At 42.7% G+C, this 14,065-nt stretch overlaps 1 protein-coding gene across 2 annotated transcripts in view; it reads right to left on the bottom strand.

Moving 5' to 3' along the window:
• Positions 1–11,115: 11,115 nt before the first annotated feature.
• Positions 11,116–14,065, bottom strand: part of MBOAT2 (membrane bound O-acyltransferase domain containing 2) — a 124,868-nt gene continuing 121,918 nt past the window's right edge. For both annotated transcript variants that reach the window (XM_019452572.2, XM_053891171.1), the window contains one exon: positions 11,116–13,911. In XM_019452572.2, coding sequence (XP_019308117.2) covers positions 13,686–13,911 — 226 coding nt within the window. In that variant the 3' untranslated portion in view covers positions 11,116–13,685. The remainder of the gene's footprint in view (positions 13,912–14,065) is intronic.

The raw sequence follows: 14,065 nt of genomic DNA, 5'->3' as shown, positions 1-14,065 counted from the left end.
CAATTGCACTCCTAGGTATTTATACAAAGGATACAAAAATACTGATTCGAAGGGGCACGTGCACCCCAATGTTTACAGCAGCACTTTCAACAATAGCCAAAGTATAGAAAGAGTCCAAATGTCCATCGACCAATGAATGGATAAAGAAGATGCGGTATATATATTCGATGGAATATTACTCAGTGATCAAAAAAAAAAAAAAAAAAAAAGAAATCTTGCCATTTGCTACAATGCGGATGCAACTAGAGATATATTATGCCAAGTGAAATCAATCAGTCTGAGAAAGATAAATATCACATGATTTCCCTCAGGTGTGGAATTTAAGAAACAAAACAGATGAAATAGGGGAAAGGAAGGGAAAAATAAGATAAAAAGGGAGAGGGAGGCAAACCATCATAGTCTCTTAAATACAGAGAACAAACTGAAGGTTTCTGGAAAGGTGTTGGGTAGGAGGATGGGCTAAATGGGCAAGGGGCATTAAGGAGGGCACTTTTGGGATGAGCATTGGGTGTTATATGTAAGTGATGAATCCCTAAATTCTATTCCTGAAACCATTACTACACTATAGGTTAACTAACTTGGATTTAAATAAAATTTAAAAATTATAAAAAAATAAAAATAAAGCCAAACTAGGCTACCAGCAGGGCACATTTTCATGTTACCAATCTAACAAGTTTACTTAAAGGGACAACAGGAAGAAGAGAAGAGAGAATTCAAGGATGTGGTTAATCTGCAAATCAAATAAGCCGTACGTTCACTGAAACCCACTCCAGCCCATAAAAACAGAAAAGAAGTGGTCAAATTACATTTATCAGTGTACTTGAAGCAGTAAGAGAGTGAGTCACTGTACTTTTCTTCTATACTGGTGCACAGTCTTTTCCTGAAAGTAATTTTCCTCCAGGGGCACAGGTAGGCCATAAACATATGAAATTAATTAAAACTTTTATTAGCTTTGGTCAAGAATAACAGAAAAATAGACAATAGAATGATTCAAAATACCTCCAATATAAGGAAACGGCCCAAATGACTATCATCTGACATTCTGAATCAGTTTGCTCAAAGAGAAACTGACTAATAATGAAGAACTATGGAATTTTATTCCAATAATCATGTGCTCCTGACATTTTATTCCATTAGGAATTTCGACCCATAAACCACAATGTGAGTAGGTATTTTTGGTGGTGCTTTTTGGTGGAAATTCCTGTACAAATGGCTAAACAATCCAAACTTCATGCTGCCACAGTGATTGCCTGGAAGTTTCTCTCATCTAGAAGATGGTGTTTCAGTATATTTATGTTTGCCAAATCATCTCTGTTTTCATCAGTATTGGAAGAGGAAAACTTGCTATCCCCATGCTGCTCTGTACTGCCTCTCTTCCACTCCCTCCCTCCTCCCCCGAAACTGCACTGTCCCGGAATTTATGGCACATTGTTAGTAAAATATCCCCTATTTCTTCAATTGCTTCCCTTCGACATTTGCTCTAATGAAAACCCTTCTCTCTCTTGAGATCATACCTATCCTTGCAGACATCTTGTTAGCTGGTTTCCCTCTCTCATCACTGACCCTGGAGATGAGGAAGGTGCCCTCCTTCCTCCTCATTGTCACCTGCAAAAAATTGTCTCTGCTTCCTTCCTAAAACCCTAGGGTTTAGAAGCTCATGCCATCCCTCCTTGCTGCTGACACCTACAGACTCCCCTGGGTCACTCCCTGCTGAAAAATATTAGAACCTGATTATTGTCACTCTCTCCACCACATGATCCTCGATGATTTCAATATCCTTACAGAAGAACCTGCCCACACTCTGGCTTCCCAGGTCCCTGGCCTGCCTTCCAACAAAGATCTTGTCTGCCGTTCTAAGTCAGGCCGCCAGGGGGCGTGCTTCGGAGCCTGTTACTCCCCCAGGTATACAGGTTCCATCTGTTCTGACACCACCTTGCACTTTTTCCATGACCTTAGCCCACGTTCTTACTTCTGGTCTGTAATCAGTACTGGAGCATTGCTACAGTTACAGTACTGTCCTAAAAGCACAGGGATTTTGATGAATTTTATGTTGTATGATCCAGAAAAAAAAAAATTCTAGTGCATGATAGTGCATTGGTAACTCTATGCTAAATCACTGAGAAACTCTAAATCTCAGTGATTTAGCATAGAGTTACCAATGCACTATTACACACACACACACACACACACACACACACACACACACACGTGTGTGTGTACGTACATATAAGCTTTTATTTTAGAATAGTTTTTTTTTTCAAGTTTTAATTAATTTACTTAAGTAATCTCTACCCGCAACATGGGTCTCACACCCACGACCCTGAGATTGAGTCCCCACATACCCCACATGCTTCCCCAACTGTTAACATCTTATCTTAGTACATTTGTCATAACTATAAACCAATGCTGACACATTATCATTAACTAAAGCCCACACTTGATTCAGATTTCCTTAGCCTTTCTTTTATCCTAATGTCCTTTTCTGTCCCAGAATCCCACGCAGGATATGTGACATTTAGTCGTCGTGTCTCCTTAGGCTCTCTTGACTGTGACAGTTTCTTAGACCTTTCTTATTTTTGATGACCTTGGCAGTTTTGAAGAATACTGGTCTGGTAGTTCATAGAATGCCTCTCCACTACGATGTGCCTGCTGTTTTTCTCTTGAATAAATTTTGACCGGAGAGAACTTCCTTTTTGACCAGGTGTAGATCTTCCGCTTACAATTTTACATGTCTAAGGATGGGAAGAACATTTCAAATACTAGCACGGCAAGCCGGGAATGCTGGCTTCAGGCGGCTCCCCGGGTCATGCCTCGGCCCAGAGAGAAGTGGCTCATGTCTGAACGCTTAGTCCTCATCATTCTGTCTGGCACGTAATATTAGCTTATTGAACATTTCCTGACTGACTAGTGACGACGAGGCTGTATCCTGATGATGAAACCAGAGTTAGCTACGCAGCACAGGTCGGGGCGGTGTGGTATGAAGGGGAATCCTGGGTAAAGGGAACAGCAGGTACACAGGCTAGGAGGCAGGAGAGAGAGATTGGAGGAAGTATAATTATCCAACAAGGCTGAAGCATAACAAAGGTGAGTGTCTTAGTCGATGGGGCTTTTAACAAAATACCGTAGACCGGGTGGCTTATAAGCAACAGAAACTTCCTCCTCATAGTTCTGTAGGTTGGAAGTTTAAGATCAGGATGCCAGTGAGGTCAAGTTCCGGCGAGAGGCCCTCCTGCATGTTGCAGTCTGCTGACTTTTCACTGTGTCCTCCACGATGGAAGGGGCCAGGGAGCTCTCTGGGGTCTCTTTAATAAGGGCACTGATCCCATTTTGAGGACCCCACCCTCATGACCTAAGGCCCCACCTCCTAACACCATCACCTCGGGGTTAGGATTTCAACATAAATCTCATGGGGGTCACCTTCAGTCCATGGCAGTACGTGTGTATCGGGAGGGGCGTGAATCAGGAGAGAAAAGCACAGCGCAGGGTAAGCGGGGGTTGGATCGTAGAATGTATGCCATACTTAAGAGTTTGAATTTATCATAAAGGTTTCGGGGAACAGTTTCCTTTTCGAGGAACATAAAACATGTGTTGATGTTACAAAGACGGCCCAAGGCTGCGCTTTAGAGGGCGGATTGGAGGAAGGCCTGCCTGGACGGTGCAAGATCAGCAAGGTTACCACCTAGGTGGGAAATGGGGAGGCTGGGGCCGCGGGGAGTCAACTGCGCAGGAGGTAGCACACGCGGAAGTTGCAGACATGTGGCGGTGGGTAAGGAAGGCTACGGGTTGTGCACGCGTTCCTGACTTGGGTAGCCAGGGAAATGTCTGTGATAGTGAACGGGACAGGCATTACGAGAGGAATCACAAGTTTCGGGTGATGAAACTGGGTGATGGGTTTGGAGGTCCTAAATTTGAGGTGCCTGTGATCTTGAGGTGGGAGTTGCATGCATATTGGCCAGATGCGGGAGAAGGAGGGAGGGAGAGGAAGCTGGGAGACAGACCTGCCCAGGAGGCGGGACAGGCACTGAGGAACTAGAGTAAACAAGGGTGTAAACGGGGGAACAGGGTGTGGTATCTCAGCAGACAGCCATCAGCCAGAGGCAGAAGCAAGAGGATAGAAGGTGAGAGATCTTGGGCGCCTGGGTAGCTCAGTGGGGTAAGCGTCTGACTCTTGGTCTCAGCTCAGGTCATGATCTGACAGTGCATGAGTTCAAGCCCTGTGTTGAGCTCTGGGCTGACAGTGTGGAGCCTGCGTGGGATTCTCTCTCCCCCCGCCAGAAAATAAATAAGTAAACTTAAAAAAAAACAAAACAAAAAAAACGCAAGAGATCTCAAGAAGAGACTGGTCAACAGAGCCCAATGCTGCAAAGATCATGTGATACAAAAATGGAAAACCAACTACCACAGTCAGCAACAGAGATCAAAAATGACCCTCACATGGTGTTCAGCAGAGGGTTGGGAACGAGTAAGGAAACATAGGTCCTATGTTGACTGCTCTTTTAAGCTTTATTGTAAAGGCTGTGGATTATAGGATGGTTTTCCAGTACTTGTGTGTTTTTGTTTTTGGCGGGGATGGGAGCAGCAGCTCAATCCTGAGGCAATGTGTTTATAACATTCTTCCTGAGAGCAGGCGACTCATGCATTTAAAAGGTGTGGGGTGACAAACAGGAACTCAGCTTTCCTGAGGGGCTGGTGGTCCAGTTGGCCAGCTGGAGGGGCCTCGTGGTCTCAGGAGCCCTCGGTCTCCAGGCGGGGGGCGGTGGCCTTCCCCACTGACGGTAGCTCAGATCTTAGGCTCTCTTACCCACCCCACAAAAAAGGACGGCAGCCAGTGAATGGCATCCCTCTCCTGGGCACAGTGCATCCCGCTCAGCCCTGGCCGGCAGATCTGGGCCTGCCCTCGGCCGGTGGCGAGTCCCAGCCTATGCTAATGGATGCCACCAGAATTGCTCTGCAGGACGTGAGCACAAAAAAAGAACACAAGCACAAAACAAAGCACATTTGAAAAAGAAATGTAGTAAGAAAATAGAAAAGAGCTTACCGGTAAAGAGAAATGCAGTATTTTAATGACATTAACAATCTGAGCCGACATCTGCCTATAGCAACAAGCTTGAATGAGCCAACACCACCGTCTTGCTATAGACACCTAGAAAAGCATACAAAATAAAACATAAAATTTTTTTTTAGTATTTTCATGTTTATTATTTTTGAGAGAGACAGAGACAACATGAGAGGGAGATGGGGAGAGAGGGAGAGCAAGGAGCCCAACGCAGGGCTTGAACCCACGAGACCGTGAGATCACGACCTGAGCCGAAACCAAAGGGCAGGACACCTACCCGACTGAGTCACCCAGGCGTCCTGAACATAAAAATGTTTTTAAAGCCATGTAGCTAGGCTTACAAGAAAGAAAGGCAACCAAAAAGCTGACAAAAAGAGGCTCATACTGACGTAGCTGTTAGTTCTAAAGGAGGGAGAAGAGAAAGGTATGTTGGCCTTATGTGCAATGTGCTTTTTATTTAAGAAGAAAAGAAAAAAAAAAAAAAAAAAGGTTGGGACACCTGGGTAGCTCAGTTAAGTGTCTGAGTTTTTAGAAGTGTTTTTCAATGTTTGTCCATTTTTGAGAGACAGGGACAGAGCACAAGTGGGGGAGGGGCAGAGAAAGAGGGAGACACAGAATCCAAAGCAGGCTCCAAGTTCTAAGTTCTCAGCACAGAACCGGAGGTGGGGCTCGAACTCAGCAACTGCAAGATCATGGCCTGGGCCAAAGTCAGACGCTTAACCGACTGGGCCACCCAGGTGCCCCAGCATCTGACTCTTACTTTCAGGTCAGATCACGGTCTCACGGTTCATGAGCTGGAGCCCCACGTTGGGCTCTGCAGCCAGCAGTGTGGAGTCTGCTTGTGATTCTCTCTCTCTCTCTCTCTCTCTGCCCCCAGCCCCACTTGCACTGTCTCTCAAAGTAAATACACTTAAAAACTTTTTTTTTTCAACGTTTTTTAATTTATTTTTGGGACAGAGAGAGACAGAGCATGAACGGGGGAGGGGCAGAGAGAGAGGGAGACACAGAATCAGAAACAGGCTCCAGGCTCTGAGCGGTCAGCACAGAGCCCGACGCGGGGCTCGAACTCACGGACCGCGAGATCGTGACCTGGCTGAAGTCGGACGCTTAACCGACTGCGCCACCCAGGCGCCCCAAAACTTTTTTTAAAAAGACAAATTTTGAACCTAATGTGGCAAAGCAAAAACATTCGTTCAACATCAGTAGTGGGCACATGAGTGTCTATTAATTGTGTTCTGTAGTGAACTATATGCTTGAAATATTTCATAAGATCTTATTTTTTTTTATTTTTAAAAAATGGTCTAAACTCCATGTCTTCCTATTATTCCTTTCCTAATTGGGGGAAGACAAGTTAGTGTTGGATAGTTGGCACATAGTGGATTTAACCTTGTTCGTTTTCGTCTATGGGTGTGTAATGCTAGAAAATTCTCCACATATGCTTTTTTTCTTCCTCTAGTTATTGCCCCTCCCACATCTTTCTCCACCAGTAAAACATTTCCTCACAAACCCTGTGCACAGCTGTCCCAGACTCTTCCCACGCTCCCCCCTCCTCCTGGTCCCAGAGGCCCCTTTGTGCATGCCTATAATAAAGCTCTTCCTGTATTATATGGTAATCACTTACTAGCTTCTTGAAGCCAAGGGCCATGGTTTAGTTTTCAGTTGCCCCGCAAGTGGTAGGAACTCATGAATCGTGGAATGGATAGTTCAAAGAACGAATACAAAATACATTATTACAATATTCATCCATATAAAACAGGAGCCCTTCCACGGGCCTTCCTTCCCGCGAAGCAGGTTACCCAAGCTGTTGTGTTTGGGAGGGATGTGCTGGGCTGGCAGGCGACTCCAGGAGCGGTGCCCCTACCACTTGTGGTCGTGGCCCAATGTCAGCACAGCCCTGAATCTCAAAAGGGAGTCATTAAACCTGCCATCACAGTCTAAGGCCTTCCCAGTGAGCAAGTACCAGGACGGGCTTACTTGGGGGTGTCCAGCCTGGCATCTTCGTACGAGGGTTAGCGGAAGACGTTTTTCCCATGGTGGTTCACGACAGAGTCTAGAGGGGCCTCTGGACGCACAGTTCCCTGGAGTTTGAAATCAAGGCACAGAAACCCAGTGGGAGCCCAGGTGCTCTCACTTGAGAGGTTTGTGTTTTGAGGTCTCACTTGAGAGGTACACTCACTTGAGGGGTCTGGTTTTTGAAGTAAGCTCCATGCCCGACGTGGGGCTTGAACTCACAAGCCCGAGATCAAGAGTCGCATGCTCTACTGAGACAGCCAGGCGCCCCTAACTTAAGGTTGTTTTAATTGCCTTCCAAAGTGTTTATGTGACTACAATTTAAGTATTTTTCTTTTCAAATTTTTATTTAAATTCCAGTTCGTTAATATACAGGTGCACCGTTTCGGGAGAATTCAGTGATTGATTGATCACTTACATTAACACCACGTGCTCATCCCAAGTGCCCTCCTTAATGCCCATCACCCATTTAGCCCCTGCCCCCCACCTCCCTCCAGCAACCCTGTTTGTTCTCCATCCTTAAGTCTCTCATGGTTTGTTTCCCTCTCTCTATTTTCCCCCTCCCAGATGTTCATCTGTTTTGTTTCTTAAGTTCCACACGAGTGACATCATATGGTATTTGTCTCTGACTTATTTCGCTCTGCATAATACACTCACTCTAGCTCCATCCACGTCCTTGCAATGTTTTAAGTCATTTGTAAGCGATTAAAGAGTTAATGATTCCTTAGAATATACTCATCATGTTGAAGAATCCCCTAGTAAACGAAAGACCATGATCTCTCCTGAGGTGAAAGGCCTGGAGTTCACTTCTATAGATGGAATTTAAAGCCTCAGAAATTAGCAAACACACACACATATTTTTAAACTACCGTTTAATCAGTTTTAAAGACACAGAAATTAGAAAAAAAACATTTATACGCAAGTTAAAAACATCTGTAAAACCCAGCAATAAGCCAGCAGCGCCAGGGACACGGACTGGAAAGGAGGGGTTATGAAATCATCACGTCACAGTGTAACCGACACAGCGGGAGTTCAAACTGAGAACCATACAACAAGAAATAGTTTACGGATCTGTTGAAAAATAACCCTTCTTTAAAAAAATAGTTTGGAGTAACAAAAACAAAAAAGCACAGAACGCCACATTCTAGTCTTACCCGGGGAAGGCAGACGACAAAAACCGGCTGTTACAGCTGGGGCCCCCTCCCCATGTTCGGGCGACGATGTCCGACCACTCCTAGGCACAGGTCAAGATACGACTCTTCAAGGAAGGCAGGAATGAGCTCATACGGTCTCCCTCTGCACGTAGAAGGGTTTCTCTCGTTCCACCTGAATTATCTTTAGTGTCATTCCTACTGGTTCATGCGGTGCCTTTCTGGTTCCGAGAGGCGGCCGTGCATAGGTGACAGACGAAGCTTGGCTTGGAACATGTCTGTGTGGGGTGTTTGATGCCTTTCCCCTTGCGACACAAAGTCAGGAGCAAAGGTACTTTGTTGACCAATCTGCACATACAGAACCAAAAATACTTAAAACTGGGAAGGAGGCAGATGTTGAAGTCTGTCAAACTCTTCACGGGTGTCCTTTAGCGGTGAAGGACAAAAAAGCGATATTACCAAGTTAATTTCTCAGAGAAGTTACCCCAAAATAGAGACTGGCCAGGGCACAGTCATTTACGACTCCAGGAAAAGGTAGCTAGTTACTCTTTCCACTTGAAACATGTTATTAAGAAAATGGCTAGTCATTCTGTTGGGTGTTGCTCTGTATCTTTTGGTTTTTCATTTTATTTCCATTTCTTTCTGCGGCAGCAAAATCTGACGAAACGTGAGCGGAGAGATGGCCGTGCATCACCGACTTCAGCTTTAGACAGTGATTCCGCATGGATCTTTCTTTATGTTGTTATTTCTAGGACATAGAGTCTTGGGGTCATTTTGGTTTGGTTTTGCTTTATAAAAGGTTTTCTAAAAGAAGACAGGTATCATTAATTCTAAAGGCGAGACAAATCAGTCGGCATAAAAATGTGTCTTCAGGCGCCATTTCAGAAAGTCTTCCCAATCAATAAACTATAGAGCTTGTCAGTTGTTTACTGGGATTTCCATGTTAAAAATCTATTAAAATAAATATTATTTTAAAACATATAAAAACATTAATAAGCAGCCCACTGATTAAAATGTAACTGGCTGCATCCTCTATACAATGAGAGCCTCAAAAAGCAGCCTAGTCATTGATTATAAGAGCATTCCTATAAAACACCAACATGGAAAATTTCATTGTAAATTCTCTTCGGTGACGAGAGTCACTATACATAGATTTGACTACACGGTGCTGCAGAAACACACTGTGGAGACCCTCTACTCTCTGATCTTTCCAATCCCAATTTCAGGTACAGTTTAGCCAATCTTTTCCTTCAGCATTAGGAGCGTGCACTGATACGAACCCACTCTTACGAGGACGGCTGCAGAAGGAACTTTCTGCATCTAAGGTACTCGTATAAATGATCAGCCATTCCTTAAATGTACACTTGGTTCAGAGGAAGAGTTTAATAAGGTACTTGAGGGCAGTTAAGATTACATTTCACAGTGTTACATAGAATTCCGCACCTATGTGAAATCTGATGTACTCAATTTCAGCCAGGATAGACCACCAGTGGGTGAACGAAACTCCATCAAATACCGGTTTAGATGTAAAACTCCGGACAAGTCCTCCATTGACGCAACAGCAGGCACCATTCTGAAACAACTATTCTCTCAAGTAATTGTTTCTTTCAGTTTTAGCGGAGAACCCTTAACATCAAGTAACTAATGATTTTGAAGTTTATAATAAGGAAACAAAAAAGTGTAAGTGCCCAAGTGGTTTGTGAATATACAAACTAAAATTTACAGGGTATGAATTTTAAATAGGAAAGACTTTTTTTGTCCTAAACACAATCTAGTCCTTGAATAAAAGTATAAACTTTGTCATTATTTTCACGGCCGAGTTTTAACATGTCTTCTGTAGTTTAAAGTGGTAAACCCTGTCCAGTAAACTTGGTGGGTTGCACTGACATATTCTAGGACAGATCACCTTCAATTTCACACGGCACAAATGAACGAACAAGCAGAGAAAGCAAAAGGAAGATCTGTTTCCTTCACTAGAGACTATTTCATGATCAAGGATTCATGTGAAGGGCTATATTCAGTAGAAAGGTTATGCTGCCACGCCTTCTGATTTAAGGGACTGAAAGATTTTCCTCGGTTGCCAAGAAAACCTTTAGAAAAGTCTGGGCTTGGAGCTGCTCAAGTAATAAAAGTAAATGACCATGACAATAGTTCTGATTGTGAATCTGCCTTTGTCCGTGACTCCTACACGTCTTGCTAATGGCTTCCATTCATTACAAATCGACTGGTCATAAACTTTTAGAACTGATCCTTTAATTTCTTATTAAGAAACTCTGATCCAGAGGACAGGCAACTTGCCCAGATCCTAAGGTTCCTTAATAACAGAGCCAGATGAACATCCAGATCTCCCAGGACAATCAGTGTTTCCACGTGCCTTACCTTCACTCTTTAAAAAAAAACCACTCTTTGTACTGCAAAGTTTCCTGAAAACTGTTATCTATGGAAATCCTGCCATGGAATCCTGTCACACACGGCAGGGGTCAATAACAAAAATACTTCTTAACCAAAAGTATGGTGGTGGCATAAGTGGTGGCTGGACATTGTTGAAGCCAAAGAAACCTCCTCTACTATGCTGGATGTTTTAGAAGCTGCATACATTTCTCCAATTACCCTGAGTTCCAATAAAAATGCTCATTTTTAAAACTGAGATTAAGCTACTTGTAAAATGGTGATCACTGAGATACATCAAATTAACTGTTACTGTTTCAAGAAAATGAAATTGAGGGAAGAATAATGTTTTTGTTCCCTTTTTTTTTTTTTTTTTTTTTCCCTGAGTAGCATAATAATGATGTTCACCGATCATCTCTGGAGTAGTTTCATGACAACTGAAGAGTGGAGAAATAATATAAATATGGACTGAATCTTACTGTGTTGATTAAAAAAGAAGCAAGCACATAGTACAATGAATCCCTTTATACTTAACAGTAGTAGAGACAGACCAGTTTCCACTTCAAGTAGAAGTATTAATCCTTACAACACTCCAAGTAGATATAGTCATTTCACACAGCACAAAGTGTTTCTTCTTGAGAAGAAAAGTCGAGAATTAGATTTCTTTAGTTTTTCTAGATTACATACTTACGAGAATTTCTACAAAATTAGAGAAAAGCTATCCTAAAACCATTTCATACAAAAACCAAAAAACTAGTTGATCCAAAGGGATGAAAATCAGTCAATCTGTGTAGATAATGCATCATCTTCAAAGTAATTGGAAAATTATTCAATCATCTCGCTTCCTGGATGGCAACACCACGAGGACATTCATTGAACAAGAAACAGGTAACAGTGATTTTAGGTTTACAGGCAGAGAAATGACATAGGTGATAAAAATAAACAGTTATTATTTATTAATGGCTAGAGGTGGGCTGAAAAGAAGTTTTATTAAGCTTTCTTATTTTCATTTATGACATGCCTAGACTTGTCCTTTAAACCCTGAATTTGTTTACTTTTGAAAAATAGTGATCAGATTCTCTGCGGCAGTAATTAGACTAAGGAGACCTTTCGGGGGCAGATATTTTCCATGATTATTCTTTTCCATCGTCTCACGTTACACAGCTAGCTTAATCTCAATGCATGGGAAAACGGAGAAAATTTATTTAGCTATCTGTCCTTTCCTGGGAAGTAAGTAGCAGGGTATGGCTGACCTCAGCAGGTGGAAAAGTTTTACCTTTAGAAAAATAACCACATTTGCTATAAACAAAGACCGGGATATTTCTAAAGCTCTAAAAAGATACGCCGATGTTTTTGCTGACTGAGACCTCACCAGTTCCAAGTACGCTTGCTGTTTCTCTTTAAATGAAACACTGCGCCGCTCAAGCCAGATAGGAGTTCTGCTTTAACTTCATGTACAAACTTACCGACGACAAAAATAAAAGACACACCACACCTAACCAATTTGCATTGCATTAAAAATGTAAGGCAGAAAGGAAACGAACTGGTCAAATAAAGGTGAAGTCAAATCAAAGACTGGTCAAATAAAGGTGAAGTCAGAAGGCCGTGTCCCCCGCTCTTCTCTCAAACCCCATGATCCCGTGATTCACTACCTGTGGCTGAAGCCCTACACTCCAGGATGGCCTCGCAGTCCCCTCCTCTGCTTTCAGCTTCCCACGCCCGTCACCAGACTGTGGCATTAAAGGAGACATCGAGTGATTCAAGGTGAGATCAATTATGGGGAAAATGGCCTGTAAGGTAAAAGCGTACTCTTCTACTTACAGAACCTAAAACTCATTAAAAAGAGTGAAGAGCAACATTTTCATGTAAGAATTTAAGAGTCTGGAAACGGATTTATTTTATTTTCTAAAAATGTGGGCCAGACCCCACGACTTTAAGCTTTCATCTCCCTAAAACTTTCCCCAATAGGAAGTAAGCTGTTAAGGGTAAGAAAGGGACTAGACAGTCACCTTACTCAGTGATTTCTCTTCCATAACCCTCACACAATCCACCACTATTGTTTTCATGATCCCTCTAACAATTCTAGATAATTTATGCTTGATAAATTCCATTTCAAAGTCCACCACGTTAAAAAGTCATTCCATTTCGATGTCTTACATAATCACAAAGAACTCAGATAAGTAAAGGTGAAAAGCACGTCTGCGGAGCACGTGGTACCTACACTGTGCACCTGTGCCCCATCCCAGCAGGCTCTACGCCAGTCCTCGTGGGGCCTCCTTCATTCATGCCTTCCTTCCTTCCCTTGTCATCTTCTCTTGCTTTTTTTTTTTTTTTTAAGAAAATAAACTTAAAATATCCCATTACCCACCTTTAATTGTGTTGAAGAAATTCTTCCTTGACGGGCTCTGACTGACACAAAGTAATTAAATTCTCCAGGAAAATAAGCTACGTATAATTTGGCATCCGGTCCCGTTTGCGGTTTCGCTACGTACTGCAGTCATCTGAGATACTTTAAGAAAACCCTTCCAATACTGAGATGTTTATTGCATTTTTAAAGTATCCACATCTTAAATATCCTGTTTCAAAATTCCTCCAGAATTCCTTTACAGCATATAACATCAAATATTGAAATAGTGTTCTCACAATATTACACTTGAAAATACCATTTAGGAACGATATTTCAGGAAATAGAGGGTTTAAGGCAAGACATTCATTTGGAAAAGTTAATTTCTCTCAATCATCCAGATTGACACAATTACCTGTCCACCTCTTCGGTGCCTTGGGATACGCAACATACATTCAGCAACAGGGCACACATATGACCGTGTGGACATATGCTGAGGTCCTGAGTGCCCATTGAGATAATGGAAATATTTTTATATAAGGCGTGGCCCACAGGGACATGGCCTGGGAGGGGTTATTCACTCCGTTTCCAATCTGCTCTACAGGAAATTCCCTACCTAGATCTGTCAGATGTCCCCCCACTTAATCTCTTTTCAAACAAACACAAATCCCTTGAAAAGGTGCTAAGAGTGGTTTCTGTTAACATAGAAAAAATAGCCGTCAGCATATTTTCCCCTTCACTGTTTTAATGATGAATGTCTAGAGGCTATTTCTTGATTCTGATTGCAAACATTGTTTGTTGTGGAAAAACTATTCTGTCCCAAAGAATTTTCTCTTTCATCAAACTTTTTGGATCGTGCCAGCTGAACATTTTCCTGTGTATTCTTTCCTCTTTGACTTTTTTTCACCGGCAACAACAATAATACTAAGATACCAGCAATGTGCAGGCCGTAATACCAGGAGCTGGAAGAAAAAAAACAGAATTTACTTTATTAGATTTTGATCACGGATGCTTAGCAACTGCACACTCGTCAGAATGTCCTAGGCCCCACTCAGGATGTGTGCACTCACCACATCTCTTGCGTTCCGGTCCCACCCCTGCCCCATGAGAGGCAGC

This window comes from Panthera pardus, unplaced genomic scaffold (assembly GCF_024362965.1).
Source record: "Panthera pardus isolate Hobbes unplaced genomic scaffold, ASM2436296v1 HiC_scaffold_26, whole genome shotgun sequence".
NCBI lineage: Eukaryota > Metazoa > Chordata > Mammalia > Carnivora > Felidae > Panthera > Panthera pardus.
This window is presented reverse-complemented; position numbering and strand designations above follow the sequence as displayed.